Consider the following 22,333-nt stretch of genomic DNA (forward strand, 5'->3'; position numbering starts at 1 on the left):
GCTTTAGATAAGATATCTTTATTACTCACATGTGCCTGTACATTGAAACACACAGTGAAACGCATCTTTTTGTGTAGAGTGTTCTGGGGGCAGCCCACAAGTGTTGCCACGCTTCCGGTGCCAACATAGCACGCCCACAACTTCCTAAGCCGTACGTCTTTGGAATGTGGGAGGAAACTGGAGCACCCGGAGGAAACCCACGCAGTCACAGGGAGAATGTACAAACTCCTTACAGACAGTGGCCGGATTTGAACTGGGGTCGCTGGCATTGTACTGCTGCAATGCTCTCCCTGATCAACAGTGCAACACCTCCTCCTCTTCTGGAAACAGTCCCCCCCATCACATCTGAAAATACTACACCCAGCAACATTCCTGCCCTTCCCACAGCCGCGTTCCCGTGATTGCCTGCAGTATCATAATCCCATGTGCTGATCCCTCCATGCTCTCAGCTTACCCACCTTACCTGCAGAGCTCCTTGTGTTACACAGCAAGATCCTATAAACAGCAATGATAATGACCATATAATTTGGTTTCAGTTGTTGATCGAAGGATAAATACTAGTCAGGAAACTGGGAGAACTCCTTCAGAATAACGCCGTGAGATTTGTCACACAGGCCCAAAGGCATACAGGGCCTCGGTTTAATATCTCATCTGAAAGAAGTGTTGACCAGTTTTCTCTTCCTGCTTTGGAGGTGTCAAGGCCAACAGTAGCACCTTAACCCATGGCCAATCTGTGTCCATAAACCTGTCACAGGCCTGCGACAAACCTGGCTTAGCTTCACCTGGACTCACCTCTGAAGGCCAATCAAAAAACACTTCAGCTGCTGCAAATCTGAAACCAAACCGAACCAAAAGGAAACACTCAGCAGGTCAGGCAGCATCTGTGGAGAGAGAAACAACAGTCAATGTTTCAGGTCTGGGACCCTTCATCAGAAAGGTTCTGGACCTGACAATGAGCCCCTATCTGATGATGGGTCACAGACCTGAAACATTAACTGTCTCTCTCCCCACAGATACTGCCTGACCTGCTGAGTGTTTCTAGCATTTCTATTTTTATTTCACCTCTGAAGGCTGTGAGTTCAATTTCCAAAATTTCAAAGGACATAATCCAGGCAGAAACTTCAGTGCATTATATTCCAATCTTTGATATTATCAACTGCTTGATTATTAAGGGTGTTAGCATTACCTGATCTTCCACAGCCTACACATTGATGGTCTCCATCCCATCTCATCCCCTTTGTCCTTTTCACCCTTGCCTCTTCTCCATAGCTTAACGCTTATCCTGGTTCTTTGTAAGAGTCTCCCTCCTCAAGACTGATCTCAACGAACGACAGCACAGAGCTAAGAGGTCATGCTGCTCTCTCCTGCTCTATTATGCCTGTTACTCATTTCCAGAACTCCACAACGTTACATGTGTCAGAGGTTGTAAGTATAGATGCAGGGAGAAAGATGCCAAGTCAAGTCAAGTCGAGTTTATGGTCATGTGCACAAGTAAGGTGAGGTACAGGTACAATGAAAAACTTGCTTGCAGCAGCATCACAGGCATGTAGATTCAGATACCAACACATAGAACATGTTATATGTAAATTATACAAGACAGTAGAAAGAAGAGTGCATAACAAGACATTAGTGGGATTAGTGGTATGAATGAAAGAAGCAGACCTCTCTACCTTCCCTGAACAACTGCTTGTTTAAAACTCCTATTACATTTGGGGCATGTACAAGGGAGTGGGTGGGGGATGAGGTCCTCAGGTCCCCCCAACCTTCTCCGCGAATAAGCATCTAACAACAATAGAGACACTAATGGTGTAAAGAGCACACACACCTTCTAAAAGATGGCAAGCGTTAAATCCCTGTGAACGGCCCTGGATGTTACAGCGCCTAGTTCAGGTGACTACAATGGTGCACCCTCCCCGCTGCATGTTTACAGCAGTTTCTGGTTATATCGCAGACCTGAAGCACTTGCAGTGTTTTGCCTTTTCTCCGGCCTTGTCTCAGCTGTCTTCTTGCTGCCCTCTACTGGAGCACAGGGTGGATGGAGCTTCAGAATATTTATTTATTCCATTTCCACACTTAGAACAGAGGTCGGTGAGGATGCAGAGGTCCGTGAAAGTATAAAACTAAAACTCGAGATGAAGATGGCCAGAGTCCATGTACAGTAAAGCTCCCATGATCCTGCACCCTAGTGGTTCCAGGTTGGCAGATTTTCCAACCTATTGGATTTTACTTCTATTAGTATCCCCAGACTCTCCCAATTCAGTGTTTTTTTCCTTTGTTATAAAGTAGTAGAATAATGAACCTAGTGAGTTTAAAAGGAGTGTGGGAACAGGACCCTATGAGCTTGAAGAGGGCACAGGAACCAGGGCCTTGGTAAGTTTAAAAGGTGTGTTGGAAACAAAACTAGGGTGAGCAAGATGCCCAAATATTGGAATGTTTGAAAAATCAGACAGCAAATTATCAGAATTTTGCTGTGCTTAGATGAAAAACAAAAAAAAACTGCAGATACTAGAAATCTGAAATAAAAATAGAAAATGCTGGAAACTCTCAGCAGGTCAGGCAGCATCTGTGGAAAGAGAAATAAATGTTTCAGGCCAGAGACGCTTCATCAGAATCTGAGTACTTATAATTCCTTCCACACTCAATCATTTCCATGAATATAACAAACTCAAGCATGCCATTGACCTGTTTAAAGATGAAACACTGAACATTGGTCTGGAGCGGAAGACATGTGGGAATACTAAGCTAATTGTCCCGACCCTGTGAGCTGGGGCAGTGTGGTTCGGCTCGACCCAAAATGAATGTTTTATCAGAATATATACCCATGCCAAAACCAACAGCATATAAACTGTCCATTTCCCTCTATAGATGCTGCCTGACCTGCTGAGTTCCTCCAGCACTTTGTGTGTTGCTCCAGATTCCAGCATCTGCGGTCTCTTGTGTCTCCACTTTGCTTCTCCACTGTGAAGTCTGTTCAGGGTATGCTGACTTTGTAGGCATTTTGCTCCTCCCTTCGATGGGAGTTCTGTGAGACTCACAGAGGGATCTCCACCCCTTCCCTCTGCCTCCACCTTTCAGTCCAGATGACAGTGTCTTAACCCAAAACGTTGACTGTCCATTTCTCTCCACAGATGCTGACTGACCCACTGTGTTCCTCCAGCGTTTTGTGTGTTGCACCATATTGTTGGGTCCTGTTGGGCATGGGTGGGTGAGCCCCGAGCATCAAAGTCAGCAGTGAGCAATGTCTGATCAAGACCCAAACCTTACTTTCATTTATTTAATATTTAAACTATTTTAAGAAGCCACTTAAAATGTGCTTTGTTTGACCAACCCTTGGCAATCTGTCCCAAGACCTTTTGTTTGTTTTCCAGATGCTCCTATGAAGCACCTTTGGGTCATTCTATGTCTGACTTGAGTTGTTGTTGCTTCATCAAGGTCCAATCTCCTTACTTGTGTGAATTGCCCCCCCCCTCATCTTCACACAATATCGTACACAGAAGGCTGTCATTTGTCCCACCTTTTTTAAAGTTTGTAAACCCATTCCAAACTCTAATCACTCATTCCATAGAAATAAATTATTTGCCTTTAATCAACATTAATCTTTCTTTTGTAAATGAAAATCCAAAACACTGCAGATGCTGGAAGTCTGAACTAAAGCAAAATGTGCTGGAAACATTCATTGACAGGTCGCCAGTGGAAAGAGAAATAAGATTAATAATTCATCAGAGAAAACGAGTTAGCTTTTGGACTCTGAGGCGTCAGTCTTGGATTGGCCTTAGTCAGGTAACAACACAAGGGGCTAGTTACCCATTAGTGTAGGTTAACTTGGTTTTTCTCTTTCCTTGTTCCAACAAAAGGCTCTCAGCTTGAAACTTAAATCTGTTTCTCTCTCCATGGACGCTGCCTGACCTGCTGAGTGTTTCCAGCATTTTCTGTTTTTATTTCACTTTTGAAGGGTGTGAGTTCAAGCTTCAAAATTTCAAAGACTTAATGCAGGCAGAAACTTCAGTACATTATAAAGGATCTTTTATATTACTAATTATATAACATAGACAGTACAGCACAGGAACAGGCCCTTCGGCCCACGATGTCTGTGCTGAACATGATGCCAAATTAAACTAAATCCCTTCTGCCTGCACATGATCCATGTCCCTCCATTTGCTGCATGTTCATGTATCTATCTAAAAGCTCTAACACCATTATTGTATCTGCTTCCACCAGCCCTGGCAGCCTGTTCCAGGCACCCACCACTCTCTGTGTAAAAAGCTTGCCCCACACAACTCCTTTAAACTATCGCTCTCTCACCTTAAATGAATGCAATAAAGATTCACCAGACTTGTTCCAGAGATAGTGCGTTTGCTGTATGAGGACCGTTTGGTTATTAGGGATAATATGCAGCCACGATGTTACCATTACCTGATCTTCTACAGCCTGAACTTTGATGGTCTCCATCCCATCACAGACATTCACTTGGTTCTTTCCACCATTGCCTCTTCTCCGTAACAACGCTTGTTACTCAGAATCAGAATTATAATCACTGACTTATATAGCATGAAATTTGTTGTTTTGCGGCAACAGTACAGTGCAAAGACATAGCAATTGCTATATATTACAAATTAAATATAGTGCAAAAAAAAGGAATAATGAGGTAGTGTTCATGGGTTTGTGGACCGTTCGGAAATCTGATGGCGGAGGGGAAGAAGCTGTTGTTAAGTCGTTGATAAAATATCCTTATTAGTCACATGTACATTGAAACACATAGTGAAATACATCTTCGCATAGAATGTTCTGGGGGCAGCCCGCAAGTGTTGCCACGCTTCTGGTGCCAACATAACATGCCCACAACTTCCTAACCTGTACATCTTTGAAATGTGGGAGGAAACCGGAGCACCCAGAGGAAACCCATGCAGACACGGAGAGAACATACAAACTCCTTACAGACAGCAGCCGGAATTGAACCAGGAATGCTGGTGCCGTAATAGCGTTACACTAACTGCTACACTTGTGTCTTCAGGCTCCTGTACCTCCTCCCCAATGGTAGTAACGAGAAAAGGGGAAGCCCCTGATGGTGAGGGTCCCTAGTGATGGATTCCACCTTCTTGAGGCACCCCCTCTTGAAGATGTCCTCAATGATAGGGAGAAGAGCGAGGCCCATGATGGAGCTGGCTGAGTCTACAACTCTCTGCAGCCTCTTGTGATCCTGTGCATTGGAGCCTTCATACCAGGCTGTGATGCAACCAGTCAGAATGCTCTCCACCGTACACCTATAGAAATTTGCAAGAGTCTTTGGTGACGTACCAAATTTCCTCAAACTGGTTCTGTTGTAGGAGTCTCCCTCTTCAAGACTGATCTCACTGAATGACAGCACAGAGTTGAGAGATCGTGCAGCCCACTCCTACTTTATTACGCCTCTGATTCTTTTTTAGAACTAGATAATGTTACGTGTGTCACAGCTTTTAAGTGCAGGAACAGGGAGAAAGACACGATGAAGAGTTATGAATGAAGGAAGCAGACCTCTATACCTTCCCTAACGTTGTCTCTCAGTCTGAAACCAACCTTTTTGTTGCTGGAGTTTATTGGATACAGACCAGAGATGCTCACCATACTGGCCAAGCTAACACATGAAATAACAAGCCAACACAAGGTTGTTTTCCTACAACATTAACTCAGTTTTTCTCTCCAGAGATGGTTTCCAGCACAGTGGCACAGCTGGAAGAGCTGCTGCCTCACAGCTCCAGTAACCTGGGCTTGATCCTGACCTCTGTTGCTGTCTATGTGGAGTTTGCATGTTCTCCCTCTGACCATGTGGGTTTCCACCATGTGCTCCAGTTTCCTCCCAAATCCCAAAGACTTATGTGTTGGTAGGTTAATTGGCAACTGTAAATTGCCCATAGTGTGTGCATCAGGTGACAGAATCTTGAGGGAGTTGATGGGAATGGGGGAAAAGTAGGTGAAAGGGAAAATTAGTGGGGAATGTGGGGAGAATAAAATGGGATTAGTACAGCATTAATGTAAATGCTTGATTATCAGCATGGACTGTGGGCCGAAGGGCCTGCTTCCATGCTGTATGACTCTAAGATGTAATCAATTCAAACCTTTGGAAAGTTTTCAGCAGGAAGCAGGACCAAATGCCCTCTCAAACATGGTATCCAACATCACGGCTAGAAGTGCTTACCTGGATTACAACAGGGACAAGAATAAAGGGAAAAGCCTGCTAGCATGGTTGCTCCTAATAATATGTGCTCCTGGGAACACATATGTGAGATATGTGAGTTAATCCCTATGATATATACTTGCCACCAGGAATAGAGCTGCAAAACTCACCATCACTCACTGACAGATGCCAACAGCGTTCAAGGGCACATTAGATTTTTCAATTTTGCATCCTGTTTCAGCTGTGTGGCTGAGTCCATACAGCCTTTTCCACATGTGACCATTTTCCTTCATACCCAATCCTCACAGTTGCTAGTTCACTTGTTCTTTTCCCCGGGACTGAATTTCATCATCTTATTGACCAAATGGCAGCATTTAATTGATGTATTATTGAGACACCCTCTGATTCACCAGGGTAATGATTTACTGCATGCCACGGGCTGCATGAACTAATAGGCTCGAAAATTCACTTTGTACAATCACCCGGGACGGGAGGCCATCTATTAGCTGACCCTTTGGTAGAACAATTCAATTAGCCCTACATTACATGGCCCATAAACTATTCCCCCCAGTATTTATCTAATTCTTTTCATGTTGCTATTGAATTTGCTTCTGCCACTCTTTAGGACAATGTATTCCAGAGCATAACAACTTGCTGCATATAAAAGTTTCCTTGTGGTTTCTTTGGAGAACACAATTCCAATTCCCTCTCTCTCCTCACTCTGCAACTACAAGGCTTGGTTCTATGTACCTGTGAGGCACTCCATTCTCTTGTCCTGGGGTGCCATAGTTTAACAGAACGTGACACTAAATGACTCCTGGAGAACCCGGTCACTCTATTCCAGTGATGCACAAAGTTATGCATTGGAGCAGTTCTCAGCTGTTGCAAGTATTTCTGATCACAACTCAATGGCATGAATACTTTGCATTTCTTATCACCCTCACAACTCCAGTACAAAAGCATTTTGTTTTTAAGTATTTTCTTAAGTGTAGTCACTTATAATGTAGGGAACATGGCAGCCAACTTGTGCACAACTTGTCCCTCAATAGCCAAGTGATATGACTTAATAATGTGGTTTGACATACCAATAGTTGTCACCAGTACATAGGAACTTGCAAGTAACTAGGAAAGCTACAACAGAATGTTATCATTTACTGCTAAGAAAAATTAATATAAAAATGTGCTTTGGTTATATAGTGTATTGGTCTGTGTACAGTATTGATCCCCTTATATAAGGAACAATATTAATGAGTTGGAAGCAGTTCAGAGGTTTGCCAGAGCAATACTTGGAATGGGCAGGTTATCTTATGAGAAAAGGTTGGACATTGTGCTTGTATCTGCTGGAGTTTAGAAGAGAGATCTTGACGGGTCTTAATGGGGTAGGTATGGCATGGATGCTTCCTCTTGTGGGAGAATGTAGAACTGGAGGGAGTAGGAGGGGTCACCATTGTTAAACATAAGGGGCTGTCCATTTAATGTAGAGACGAGGTGAAATTCTTTTCTCAAAAGGTGGAGAGTCGGAACACTCTTTCTCAAAGGATGGTGGAAGCATTGAGTATTAAGGCAAAAGTAGATAAGCAAGGGGTGAAAGGTTATCATGCAGAGTTCAGATTACAATCATTTTAGCTATGATCTATGGTTCCATGTACCTGTGAGGTACATAGAACCAAGCCTTGTAGTTGCAGACTGGGGAGAGAGAGGGAATTAAATAGCAGAGTAAGCTTGAAGGGTCAAGTGACCTACTCTTGCTCCTACTTCCTATGTTCATACGTTGTCACATCTGTAGGAATAACCGCTGCTGTCCTTCAAAATATTGCTGTGGAGTCTTTTGTCCAACTGAAAGGGGGACTCAATTTAGCATCTTATCCACTTCTGACACTTCAGGGCTTCCTTGGTTCGACACGGGGAATGTCAATGAAGACTTTGTGTGCTAAGGGGAATTTACTAGAAAAATTGCAAGCTATATTGAAAAGTATATGGAGAATTTCACCACTTTGTCAGGACTTCCTCAGAGAAATTCTTTGGCTATATCACAAGCATTGGATCACCATCGCTAAAAACAAAGCTCTGTGATTATTGATAACTACCATTTGTACAAAGTCATTTTGACCCTTTAAGATAACAACATTTTATATCAGGTGTACAAAGTAAGTGTGGGCCAGGTGAAACACGAATGGTACAAGATGCTCCACGTGAAGTTTAGCCAGCTTCAGGATGGACATATTTACGGAACTTATCCGTAAGTGGTCAAATCTTATGGTAGCACAGTGCTTATGTTACTGAACAAGTAATCTAGAAACCTGGACTAACAATCTGAAGATACAAGTCTAAATCTCACTGTAGAAGCTGGGGAATTTAAACTCAGTTGATTCAATATAAAACGAGTATTAGCGATGGACCTAAAAAACAATCTGACTACATTCATTTGGGACATCTGTCCTTACCATGAGGATTTCTTCAGGATTCTCGGGATTCCTCCCACATCCCAAAGACATTCAGGTTGATAGACCAGTTGGTTACTGTAAATTGCCCATGGTGCCTAGATGAGTGATGGAATCAGGGGAGAGTTGATGAGAATAAAAAAAAATGGGATTAATGTGGGATTGGTGTAAATGGTTGGCCGATGGCTGGCCGGACTCAGTGGGGTTGTTTCCAAGATCTCTTTATGACCCTACTTAGGGGCAGACAATGAAAGTAAATAAAAAATTGTTGAGCTTGAATGGTAAGCTTAAAGAGTACATCGGGTTAGATGACTGCCAGAAGCATGGATGAGAAGTGATATAGAAAAGCAGCCAGTGCACACACAAAGGCACACATCTGGGATTTTTTTCTGTATCTATTTAATATTATTTTTCATGGGAAAATTTTGCAATTACAAAGATCAGAATCAAACATTTTGTGACACGTAATATTGAAATAGGAAAAAAAATCATCATGCCTACCCCTAGAATGCAGAATTATCAAATATAAGTGAAAAAACACACAAAAAAATGCATAGTGATCTGTATGAATATCTTACAGATTGCTGATAGAAGCAGGTCCATGTGCTCCCCTGCTCGGTGTACTGAGTTGTAAATTGGGTTTTGTTACAAAACCTTGTATTGTATAAATTCTCCCTTTTTTAATTGCTTGCTGGTATGAAAAACGAATTTTACAAAAAACACCACTGAAAGTTAGTTAACATCTCAACAAAGATTCCTTTTTTTTGGGACATACAAATACAGAAGACCTAAACCTCTTTTTGAAACAATCAAGATTATATGCTCAGATGATGTAGCCTACTATGGATAAGGATAAGGAAAAAAATGATAGCCTTTACTAATAATACAGAAGACCCACGGTAAAACATGATTTTTCTTTTTCTCTCTTTCATATTTAAGCACGCTCCCCTCGGATACGGCGGGCCAGCTGTATGTCCTTCGGCATGATGGTAACGCGTTTGGCATGGATGGCACACAGGTTGGTGTCTTCAAACAGACCAACCAGGTATGCCTCGCTGGCTTCCTGCACAGACAGAGAGAGGAAAGTAGTCACTCAGTTGCTCTTGTGAATCTATCACATGGTTTAAAACCACTAACCCCCCCACCCCCACAATTATACAAACACACGATCTATTTCAGTACACTATACAAAGTATTCACAGGCTGGAAACCAGACATTCAAACTAAGAGGATCTGGGACCAAATACAATTACAAAAAGACCAGATTGTTGTAAACATGCAATTGATCCATGTGTTCTTAGGCCGAAGTCAGCAAGGTTTCCTTAAGGGGAGATCTTGCCTGACAAATCTGTTGGAGTTCTTTGAGGAAGTAACAGGCAGGATAGACAAGGGAGAGTCAGTGGATGTTGTTTACTTGGATTTTCAGAAGGCCTTTGACAAGGTGCCACACATGAGGCTGCTAAACAAGATAGGAGCCCATGGTATTACAGGAAAGGTACTAGCATGGATAGAAGGCAGGAGAATGGGGTTGAGAGGGAAAAATAAATCAGCCATGATTGAATGGCAGAGGAAACCCAAAGGGCCGAATGGCCTAATTCTGCTGCTATGTCTTATGGTCTAAAAGAATCTTTCAAGCCGTGTGTGAATTCGTCACATACTGGACAGTTACCTCTTAATATCTTTAGGGCAACTAGGAATGGGTAATAAATATGGTCTTCTCAATATGGTCTAATAATGTGCTAAAAGATCACGTGGCCCATCAAGTTAACCCCATCCATAGCCCTGGAAGGTTTTTACTCACCTGTTTAAATTGAAGGAGGGGAGGATAATAACACTGTATAAAAACACTAGGATCTCACAATGATCACTTCAAATTATTCCTGCATCTTCACATCTCCCTGTGTTTGGCTCTCTTCCACATGATACACCCTCACTTAGCAGCACAGTAGTCAGCAGCCTATGGAATCCCTTTCCTAACCAAATGTTTATATGGTTCATTATAAAAGGCATTAATTTTAAACGTTAAAGGAATTATTAATAAATTAAAGCAAAAAACTGCAAATGTTGCAGATCTAAAATAACGACAGAAAATGCTGGAAACAGGTCTATGAAGACAGAAACAGTTAACACTGTAGGTCAATGACCTTTCCTCGAATTACTTATAGTTCCCAATTAACATATTGCATTCAGTGCTCACGGTGTAGTTTTCTCTGCATTGAGGAAACCAAATGTAGATTGGGTGACTGCATCTCAGAACAGCATTGCTTCATCCACAAGGGTGAATCTGAGTTTTCAGTTGCCTGTTATTTTAATTCTCCATCATGTACCAACTCTGGCCTCTACCTTTGGCCTCCTACATCAATGCAAGTTGAAGGAACAGCACCTCATCTCCCAAATAGGCACATCATAACCTTCAGGACTCAGTGAATTCAAAATTTTCATAAAATCAGCCACTTCACCCTTGTATGCCTCTCTCGCTTATGCAGCATTTCAGATTCCATTTGTCTCCTCCGACTAATACCTTCCCCAGACACAAGTTTTATTATGCCCTAGCCTTTACCACTCTCTTTCAGCTCACAGGACCACCACTACTTGCATCAACCTGTGCCAAACAAGGGTGGCACAGTGACTAAGGTAGTAGAGCCGCTGCCTCAGAGGATTGGAGACCTGGGTTCAGTCCTGACCTTGGATGCTGTCTATGTGGAGTTTTCACGTTCTGTCTGTGATCACATGGGTTTCCCCCAGGTGCTCTAGTTTCCTCCCACGTCCCAAAGATGTCCACGGTAAATTGCCCCTTGTGTGTAGGTGAGAGGTAGAATCAGGGGAGAGTTGATGAGAATGTGAGGAGAGGGAAAAAAAAAATGGGATTAACGTAGGATCAGTGTAAATGGGTGGTTGATGGTTGGCACGGACTCAGTGGACCGGAGGGCCCGGTTCTGTGCGTTTTATGATGCTAACCTCCTTCTCCTGGTCTCCCCACATCACACACCTTCCCTTTTCTTCTATCGGCCTCTCCCCTTCCTCTCTCTGCAAACTCATTTCATTTCTAACTTTCCCCAATTCCGATGAAAGGTCATTGACTTGAAACATTATCTGTTTCTCCCTCCACAGATGCTGCACGACTTGCTGAATGTTTCCAGCAATTTGTTTTTATCTCAGATTTCCAGCATCTGCAGTAATTTGATTTTGGATTATGATTTTGTTTTCTTTGGTAGTTTTGGGTAGCACATACTAATCTCCCCATCTGCCAAGGTCAAATCAGGAGTCCTTGTATTTGGGTTCAATAAATGTTGGTAGGCTACTTGACTGCAGATGCATTACAACCAAGCCCACTCCTGTCCTCGTGCTTGAACTATCCTTTGAATATTTCGGCATAAAGTTTGGGAAGCTGGGATAATTTCATCCAACACGCATTAATTTAGTAGTTTAGGATCACCCTGCATTCCCTCTCCACAAAGCTAAGTCAGCACAGATCAGGGATCAAACTTAGGTCCCTTCTTCAGTGCAATACAGAACCTTATTTACCACAGAGCCATCAGGGAAAGATTTTCAGAATGGGACAGCAGGAGGTACTCGGGAGAGCAGACAGTGCAGCAGGGAAGGATGGGATGTGGGGTTGGAGTGCTCACCTGCAGAGCCCCAATTGCAGCACTCTGGAACCTCAGGTCGGTTTTGAAGTCCTGTGCAATTTCACGCACTAGACGCTGGAAGGGCAGCTTCCTGATCAGCAATTCCGTGGACTTCTGGTATCGCCGGATTTCACGCAAAGCCACGGTACCGGGCCTAATAGAGAAAGAAATGTTACTTATTAACTTTTAAAAATTTGTATGTACATTGAACACTTCTTCCCCTCCACCATGATTTCTGAATGGTCCATGAACACTACCTCATTATTCCTTTTTTTTTTGCACTATTTATTTATTCTGTAATTTATAATAATTGTTATGTCTTTGCACTGTACTGCTGCCGCAAAAGCAACAAGTTTCACATCAAACAAATCAGTGATAATAAACCTGATTCTGTCAGCAAGAAAGACTTCCAACTTCTCCAAAAATACAGAACTGAAGGTTATTCATCTTCATAATTCTGCACTGGCATTCAATTAGATGATTCCTGATCTCTATCTTAACTCCATTGGTTCCGCAATCTGTTATATTTTCACCAATGAAAAGTCTTTTGCAGCTTAATTTTTCAATATATAACTGGCCTCAGCAGCTTTTAGAGGCAAAAGAATTTTAGATCTTCATTCTGCAGATTTGCAAGCTGATTTTGACATGGACTTTAATTGAGCTTGATTTTTTTTTAAATCAAAATTTATTCTGCTACTGAATTAACTCAACAATTCGTACATACGTTTAGCAGGAACAGCAGCTTTAGAACATAGAATGCTTCAAAGCCATCCACCTTCCCCTTAACATATACTAACTGACCTATTATTTCTACACTGACCTCCACAACAAATTTTCATCTAGAGATTTCAAAGCAAATTCTGAATGCAAAGAGACATGTTTTTGAGGTCAATAACTGGGGGCACAGATTAAGGTCACTCATAGAAGGATTAGAGGGGAATTGAAGAACATGTTTTCATCCAGAAGATGGTGGGAGTCTGGAACTCATCACAGTAAAGGTGCCTGCATGAACACTTGATGTACTGTAACCTACAAGGAAAGAGATTGAGAACTGGAAAGCAGAATTAATCTATCAGCTGACATAATGGGTGAAATGGCCTGCATAAGTATCTAGAGCTATGATTTTAAAAATTCCAACAGGTCCTTTTTGATTTTAGAAAACAGTGGTGCCTTTGCTTCATTCCAGGTGCTCTGAGGAAGGTGGGTATGTAGAGTTGCAATTGAAGGAGACAGTGGATAGAGGCAGAAAAGGCAGGAAATCTGCCTTTAGCAGATAAGTAGTGACCTATTGGTGAATTGGCTGCAAGTACTTATCAACACCAAAAGACAACTAGTGTCCTGGAACCGTAATCCAGCAAAGCTTTGTGAAAAAGAAACTGGAGAACTAAAAAGACTCCTGCAAGATTTTCCAAAACTGAAATTGCACCATTTTTAAAAAAATACTTCTACCACTAGGGAGAATGTTACTTACAAAACTTATTGAGGGCCACTAGCGGCGAAAGTCAAAACTTAAGCACTAATCTGACGAGACTGTTGAGTGTTTTACCACTGTCCAGATCTCACACCAAAAAGGATAGCTAGTTTATATAGATGCTCTTCATCATGTTAAACAGAATGTCATCTTGCTCCTCCATTGTTCTTTATCTGGTGTGCAGTTTTGCCCCTATGCTTTGATCCTCACTGTGTTAATCAGAGAGGATTCAAACATAAAGTTAATAACAGCAACTTTAAAGTAGCAAGAACAACCCTCAACAATTCACTAGATTTTCATTAATAAAAATAACAAGGCACATGAGGAAATTTAAGGCAGATGGCCAAAATCTTGGTCAAAGAGGTAGATGTTTGAAGGATTGAAGGGTGAGGAGGTTTCATACGACAACAGAAACTGGCCTTTCAGCCACCATGTCCACGTCAACCTTTTGCCCATCTACACTAATCTCATTTGCCCACATTAGGTCAATATCCTCCAGTACCTTGCTGATTTAAGTGCCCATCTAATTGCCTCTTAAACATAGAGATTGTTTCTGCTTCCACCACCCCTTCTGGAGGCATGTTCCAGATACTGGAGGTATGTTCCAGATATTAACCACTCATCATGCAATAAACATTCCCCTCAGATGTCCTTTAAAATTCCTTGCTCTCATCTTAAACCTTTGGTCTCTTGTTTTTGATACCCCTACTATGGGTAAAAGATCTTATCATATCTATGCCTCTTATAATTTTATGTGACTCCATCAGGTCACCCCTCAGCCTCCTCTGCTCCAGGGAAAGCAAGACCAACCTATCCACTCTCTCCCCATAACTAAAGTCTTTCAATCCAGGCAACATTCTGGTGAATCTCTTCTGCAACCTCTCCACTGCAACCATAGCCTCCCTATAATTTCTGTAGAGAATTCTAGAGCTTAGTGTCAGGTAGCTAAAAGGCACAATCATGCAGGAATTAAACTGAGGGAAGCTTATGAAGCCAGAATTGAAGGAACAGAAAAATCTCAGGAGTGTTGCAAAGCTGAACGAAGTTACAACAACAGGGAAAGTCCTCAGATGGATTTGGAAAAAGGATCCAATGTAAAATTGATATGTTGCTTACCTGGAAGCCAACATACATCAACACGCTCTAGAGTGATGGGTGAAAGTCACCTGGTGTGACTTAGAACACAAGCAGCAAAGTTTTGGAAAACCTCACATTTATTAAGGGGAAAACAATAGACTGGCTGACAGGATAACCAGGTGGGGACTTAACAGGCATGGATGAGGGTTTTACAACAGCTGAGGTTAACCAGGGTTCCTGCTGCTAATCATAAGGCAACTGCAGGAAATCTGCCTTTAGCAGATTAGTCATGAGCAGTGACCTATTGGCGAGTTGGCCGCAGATACTCATCAACATCAAAGGACAACCAGTGTCCTGGATTCGTAATCCAACAATGCTTTAAGTGAAAAAGAAAACAGAAAACTTCACTCCTGTAAGTTCTTCCAACACTGAAATCACACTTTTTTAAAAAATGCTGACAGGAGAATTCCTACAGGGAATTTTAAAGTAAGGCTCCAATTTCTGTGTGAATCAAGGAGAGTACAAATCACTGGACCAGTGAATTGCTATTATTGAAAGAGCATTGTTGCTAAGATCCATCATGCACAGATACCCAGTACTGCTCCTACCACGCCCAGCATAATGCAGTTCCAGTTGTGACACTGGGCACTCAGATCTCTCCAAGGCCGCCAGTGTTTACTGGTTTGGTGATGCATGGGGCCACAGTGTGCCTTTCCATGAAGCTCAGCAATCTGAATGGAGCTCACAACAGGTCACAAATCATACTGTGGAAGGCCTGATGTAGAAGGTCTCCAGCTTTGATCGTCCACTTTCTGTACTACAGGAAATTAAGAATGTCGACAATTTGTGGATTTAGCAATCAGGCGCAGACCATGGAAGAGATAACATCTAAAAAAAATGAAGGAGATATCCCTGGTTTTGCATTCTGCCAACCCATATACAAATATCTGGTTCCAACACCTACATGTAAAGTTATAGTTGTTGCTCTTAAAGTTACTCCTTAAATCCGTGTGTGTGAGAGAGTGAGAGACAGAGCGAGCTGATCCTTTATCTCATTCATAACCTATCGGCACATTCGCTTAGCACCTAAAAAGAATGCAAAAACCTGCCTGTAACGATGTGGCTTCTTGACTCCACCAGTGGAAGGCGCACTCTTGCGCGCTGCTTTGGTTGCAAGCTGCTTACGCGGGGCCTTGCCTCCAGTGGATTTACGAGCTGTCTGCTTTGTACGAGCCATTTCAAGGAGCTTTCACACCAAGCTGCTGTGAGGAAGGCAAATGTACAACTGATTAGGACGTCCAAAACACTGGCAAACTGAGAAAGTATCAAAGTTGTCTTTGGTTGCCTTGGGAGACTCTGTGTAGAGAGCTGCGGCATGAAAATGGAACTGACTTGAGACTTAAAACTCAGTGTTCAGGATAGCTCATCGGAAAAAAAAAACTTTAAATGGAAAATTGCAAGTCTGTTTTTGTGGAAACTTGCATCGTGTCAGTTTCAACAATTGTTGAAGCAGCCAGTAGACGGCGCCCTGGGCTCCTAGAATGAAACCAGAAGTCCTTTGACTCATTAGCAATGGTTAATTTGTTCAATATTTGTGATGTTGAGCAAAGCTTTGCAAGGATCATTTGCCCGGAGTTTGTCGTTTTTGCTGCTCGAGTAAACATTGGTTGGTCTTTACGGAGTCTAATAGACAAATAAAATCTTGGCAACTTTCCAGGTGTAAATTTATAAGCAAAATCAACTGGCAACAGAACTATTTCATAAAATGAATATCTTCACTTACAATTCTTGAAACGAACTTCATTCTTTTAATATTTATAACAAATAGAAATCAAGGCAAAATTTGTTCAACAATCAAATTAGGCATTGAAACAAACCTCCTTTACAGTTAGTTCAGGAAACTAACTATAAGGGTTTCAAAATGGAGGCAGCCCTAGCAAATGAAGGGTTCATCGCGATCAGACTTATCCAAACGCGCTTAGAGAAATCTAATTAGGTCTCCTGATGGATACGGTGGTCTCCTGATGGATACGGTGTTCTCCAGCTTGAAACAGGGTACAGTGACAGGATAACATACACCAGGTTTAAATGCACAAGAACGTTTATTATCTTTTATATTTAAAGATTTATTTGCAATAATTAAATGATTCTACAGACCAACGTAAGAGATCCCTTTAGAATACATCTCCATATGCCCCTACTGAATTGTATTAACGCACATTGGAGAATTCCATGCATCGAGCATATAAAATATCTCATGTAAAGTAACTGATTTTAAGAAACGTTCTTAGCACTGGTCATGGTTTACAAACAACTTGCCAAACTAGGAAGAAAGGGCATGCAATCTGACCCACGACCAAAAGTCCGCTCCGACACAACAGTCTGCTGGGAAAGCTTGATTTGTTTGGAGGACTCTCGGGTGCAAAATCATTCATTCAGTTTATTGAGGAATAATCCGACAGTTTTAACCACATCATGTCTTTCCAATCGTACTGCAGCAAATTGCACTGATAATTGTACAAATTACTATAACATTGAAAAATGTAAAAATCAAATGTTTTACATAATTGTGCAATTTAAGTAACATGCCCCTATTAAGTAATAATTTAATAATAAGATTGCATTATTTCTTTCATCTCTATTATTGTTTATTCAAATACGGAGGAGGGAATAATTCCCAGTGTGTCCCTATTAGTTCAATGACAGCTAATCCAAAGCGTGCGAATGGGAATTGTAGTCCTTTGGAGCATGTGCCAAATTGCATGGACCAGAAAACAAACTACATCTCCCAGAATACACAGCGGCACCGCCGCCTACGCATCTTTACGCCGTCCCAGGGCAATATTTAACTACAACTCCCAAGGTGCGCGGCGACGGCTGCGCCTGCGTGTTCACGCCACCGCTGGCCCCCTTATTGATTGACAGCGCGGCTTCACCAATCGGACCGGGGAGCGCTGATGGACAGACTGCTCCGTCCAACCGCCGCGGGGGAAGCGAAGGGGCAGCAGCCAATGGGAGGAGAAGAAGGGGGGCGGGGGCTGGCCGCGGGTTGGGGGTGGGGCGCGGCTTGTTTTCCTTCTCAAGTTCGGTTGGCCGGCGCGCAGGCGAGGACGAGAAACATGAAGGCGCCGCGAAAGCGAAGCCATGCAAAGGGGGAAAAGAATCGGCGAATAAAACCACAAAAGCTCTCAAATAACCGCCCGTTCCTCTCAGAAACAACACAAGAGACGCTTTAAAGTTCCTGGAGATCCATCCCATGCCGATCTGGGCTATTTTCCACCAGTTTTGCTCATTTATTCACACCCTCCCCCCCCCCTCCAGTCACCGAAGGCCTCTTGTTTTTGTTCGACTGAGGCGATTTTTTTCCCCCCGTCTCTCTCGCATCTTCTGGAATTTTCTCGACGGCTCCCGAGGTAAAAGTCGGAGTTAAAAACCGGCGGAGGTGGGGCGCGAGAGGTAAGCGGAGGGTCCCGGTGCGGAGCGGGGAGGCCGGGGCCGTGGAAAAGCTTACCTTTGTCGGAGGGAGAGACCCAAAGACAAGCGAGTGGGGTCCGACACAGACAAAGGGCCGTCGGTCTGTGGGACTGACAAAATGGCGGCGGCGGGGCGACAGCCCCACAATGCACCGCGCGCACCCAGGGCATCAACAGACCAGAGCACCAAACTTGGCCAAGGTGACCACTCTCTCCCCCCACCCCCTTCATGTGTGTCCCCCCACCCCACACCACACCCCCCCCTTTTTATTCGTGCCCCCTCTCCCCACACACTGCCATTTCCCATCTTTTCTTTCTCTTCTTCCCACTTCATTTATTTTCCAGTTCTCAAATCCCGCCAGTCTCTCCTCTTTTCACCAACTTTACCAAAGTTGGGTCATTCTCAACATTTTTTTAAACCCCCCCCCCCCATCTCCTAAATGAGTTGATTTCTCTTTCTGAATACAAGTTTTACCAATATTGAGCTACTTTCAAATTTTTGAAACTCCTAGAAAAGTTGATTTCCCTTTCTGAATATAAGTTGACAAGTTTTACCAATATTGAGCTACTTTCAAGTTGTCAGGTTTTACCAATATTGAGCTAATTTCAAATTTTTGAGTCTTATTGATTATCTCCTAGAAAAGTTGATTTCACTTTCTGAATGCAACTTGACAAGTTTTACAAATATTGAGCTACTTTCAAGTTGTCAGGTTTTACCAATATTGAGCTAATTTCAAATTTTTGAGTCTTATTGATTATCTCCTAGAAAAGTTGATTTCACTTTCTGAATGCAACTTGACAAGTTTTACAAATATTGAGCTACTTTCAAGTTGTCAGGTTTTACCAATATTGAGCTAATTTCAAATTTTTGAGTCTTATTGATTATCTCCTAGAAAAGTTGATTTCACTTTCTGAATGCAACTTGACAAGTTTTACCAATGTTGAGCTACTTTCAAGTTGACAAGTTTTACCAATATTGAGGTAATTTCAAATTTTTGAGTCTATTGATTATCTCCTAGAAAAGTTGATTTCCCTTTCTGGATGTAAGTTGACAAATTTTACCAATATTGAGCTACCTTCAATTTTTTTTGAGTCTATTGATTATTTATCTCTGAGAAAAGTTGATTTCCCTTTTTGAATGTGAGTTGATGTTTTACCAATATTGAGCTATTTTCTATTTTTTGAGTCTTAATCTAAATTAGCTGATTTTGCTTTCTTAAAGTAAGTTGACACTTTTTACTAATATTGGGCTACTTTCAAATATTGAGTCTATTGATTATTTATCTCCTAGAAAACTTGATTTTCCTTTCTTAAAGTAAATTGACACTTTACCATTATTGAGCTACTTAGAATTTTTTGAGTCGATTAATATATTCATCTCCTAAATGAATTGATTTCCCTTTCTGAATTAAAGTTGACAAATTTTACCAATATTAAGCTACTTTCAATTTTTTTGAGTATTAATATATTTATCTTCTAGAAAAGTTAAGTTTTTTTTACCCTAACAGTGCCAACTTTACCAATATAGTGTCACTTTCGGTTTATCCATCCTCATAATTAAACCAGTTTCTCTTTTTGATTATAACTTGGGAAATTTTACTAATATGTGATTGCTTTGAACTTCTACTCCTACTTTTATTAATGAACTAAATCAACCTTTTTATTAATTGTAACTTAGCCAACTTTATATTTACCCCACTTTTATTAGTGTAATTTCAGTTCATGTACCAAACCTGCCTTTAGGCTTCGCGCGCGTACACACACACACACACACACACACACACACACACACACACACACACACACACACACACACACACTTTTTGGTCCTCTGTCTCATAAATTATCCACTTTTTTCACTTTTTGACTAAAACTTTGCAGAGGCAAAGTTGTTTATCAGGCCATTTTCAATTTTTTTCACCCCTTTCTCACCCCCCCCCCCCCCCCCAAAATCAGGTTCTGCTTATATTCCCCTTTGTGTTGTAGAGAACCATTTGCCCTATGAATTGGCTACTTCACTTTCTGGCAATTAACTTTGCCCACAAACTTTATTCATGTTGCAAACTTGTACATTTTCACTCCAGATGGAAGAACAAGACTTAAAAGAGCACCTCCTGATGATCATGAATGGAACTACATATTCCAAAATTAATTCTTCCTGATGTGTGTAAATGTAAAAGCATTTCTACCAAGTTCTACAATGGCTAATTAAATTTGTCACATTCAGTTAAATGCATGTGGGTCTAAAATTTTACTTTTAAGGTATTATTTAATCCGCTATTCTAAATCTCCAACAGAACTGCACAGGGGGAAATAATTATAGTTGTCAGATGAAGTCGTTTTAAAGAGTGAAGGGTAATTGGACCTGGCTTTGTATATAATTCTGACCCCATCTTTGAAGTCAAGCTTACAAATTCATAAACTTATTTCTAATGGCAGCTTTCATTGTAAACTTGACCTTGTTATAATTATAACATGTACAGTGGTGCCATTACTATGCATTTCCTGGTAGGAGACTACAGTTACAGCATTACCTGCTTAAATGTATAATTTCCATTATAAGTATGGACAAATTATTATGGAGAAATTTGGAAGCAAGTGTAATCTTTTTAAACTTAATCCTTGTCCCTACTCTCTGTCCTGTGAGTTGACTTCCATGTTCAACTCTATCCCAAAGACTCAAGGCAGCAGAAAACAAGAGCTCGCATGTTTTTAAGATTACTTTATTCTGAGGCTTCTGATCCGTGGGTATCAGCATCAATTTCATGAAGATCTTTGCTTCATCAAGCTCCCATTGTCGTACAGATAATTCACACCAATAACATTGGTGGAAGTTGTGTCTAAATGTGTATGTTTTTATTGTGAGATGTGGAATTCCACCTCTGTGTCAAACTTCCCATGTACAACACTGGTTCTGTAATGGTGTAGTTAAAGAGATGGATTTTTCTAATGTATGAACTGAAATTTATATGAATGTTTGTTTAAAAACTAAATGAATATCAAAGTATTTGAATAATACCATTTTGATAAACTCAGTGTAAGTACCCGATTATGCTTGGGAGATCTGAATCATTTGTATAAAAATAATAAATGTGGAATTTTTCAATATTCCTTCCAACTAAAATGACATATTCCAGTGTTAATATTTTTGTTCAAGCAGTCATTTGATATTTTCCTGGAAGTTTTGTGTTTGTAATGTTGATGCCAAGTCAGAATAATTGGACTGAAGACCAGCTTCTGAAATCATTATTGTGAATCTCAAGGGATTGCCATTGATGCTACTCTGATCTTGTTCTTAAATATTCCTAAAATAAATTAGTACTGAACCAGCCTGCATCTTCCATATCTGATCTTTGTCAGTAAGCTGCCTTGGAGCACTGTTGATAGAAGTGGAAACACAGTAACAGTGGATAGTCTACATAATAAATCCTAAGTGTATTCTGTTCTCTAGTTTCAGAATTTTGCTAAATTGTTAACCTCACCAACATCTACCCCACAACAAACATGCAGAGTGTCCATGGGTGCATATTGTATTTAACATGGTTGAGAAGGTAGTGGGAGAGATTTGTTTCTTAACTGACTGATCAAGATCACCAAGTGAAGAAAGGATAAGAGTTGATTTTGTTAACGATGAAGGCAACGGAAATGCTTTGTTGACCCAAGTAGGGGTAAATCCATTTGGCATCTGTTGACCCCTGGTGGTAGTGGCTGATGAAGGTCAATGATCAGCTGCACAGTATTGGCCACCTGTGAAATTCAGTGTGTATTAACTTTCTCATTAAGGCACCAATGAATAGTAGCCAGTTAATTTGTGAAACTAAGCACAAAGTAACGATCCTCAGGGGAAGATTCATTGCAAGTTGTAGGACAAAAGTATCTGGAGAAGTTCACATGTCAATAGGGGTAACCAAAATATATGGAGGTTGCACATTCTCCCTCTGACCACGTGGGTTTCTCCCAGACGGTTGGGAGCTGTCTTGGACCCATTGGCCAATTGGCAGCTATCTGTGTTGTCGTAAGTACAGTAGCAAGTTGTCAACTTGAAAGTTAGCTTTTTTCCTCTCCACAACTGCTGTCCTCATTGATATCAC

The 22,333-nt window shown here is 41.5% G+C and overlaps 1 protein-coding gene and 1 long non-coding RNA gene across 3 annotated transcripts; one reads left to right on the forward strand and one right to left on the reverse strand.

The window, feature by feature from the left end:
* Positions 1–8,968: 8,968 nt before the first annotated feature.
* On the reverse strand, positions 8,969–18,418 carry h3f3c (H3 histone, family 3C). Of its 2 annotated transcripts, none has more exons than XM_052044091.1 (4): positions 18,281–18,385; positions 15,879–16,028; positions 12,222–12,375; positions 8,969–9,655 (listed from the first exon to the last, which is right to left on the reverse strand). In XM_052044091.1, exons 2-4 carry the CDS (start codon positions 16,004–16,006, stop codon positions 9,527–9,529), a joined length of 411 nt encoding a protein of 136 aa, XP_051900051.1. In that variant the 5' UTR covers positions 16,007–16,028; positions 18,281–18,385; the 3' UTR covers positions 8,969–9,526. The 2 variants fall into 2 exon arrangements, with proteins under 2 accessions (XP_051900051.1, XP_051900050.1); XM_052044090.1 differs by having other exon boundaries at positions 8,970–9,655; positions 15,879–16,031; positions 18,281–18,418.
* Positions 17,870–21,369, forward strand: LOC127586282 (uncharacterized). Its single transcript, XR_007958668.1, has 2 exons — positions 17,870–18,225; positions 20,327–21,369. It is a non-coding gene; the product is annotated as an uncharacterized LOC127586282 (long non-coding RNA).
* The last annotated feature ends 964 nt before the right edge of the window (positions 21,370–22,333 follow it).

The sequence above is a fragment of the Pristis pectinata genome, chromosome 35 (genome assembly GCF_009764475.1).
Source record: "Pristis pectinata isolate sPriPec2 chromosome 35, sPriPec2.1.pri, whole genome shotgun sequence".
Taxonomy (NCBI): Eukaryota; Metazoa; Chordata; class Chondrichthyes; order Rhinopristiformes; family Pristidae; genus Pristis; species Pristis pectinata.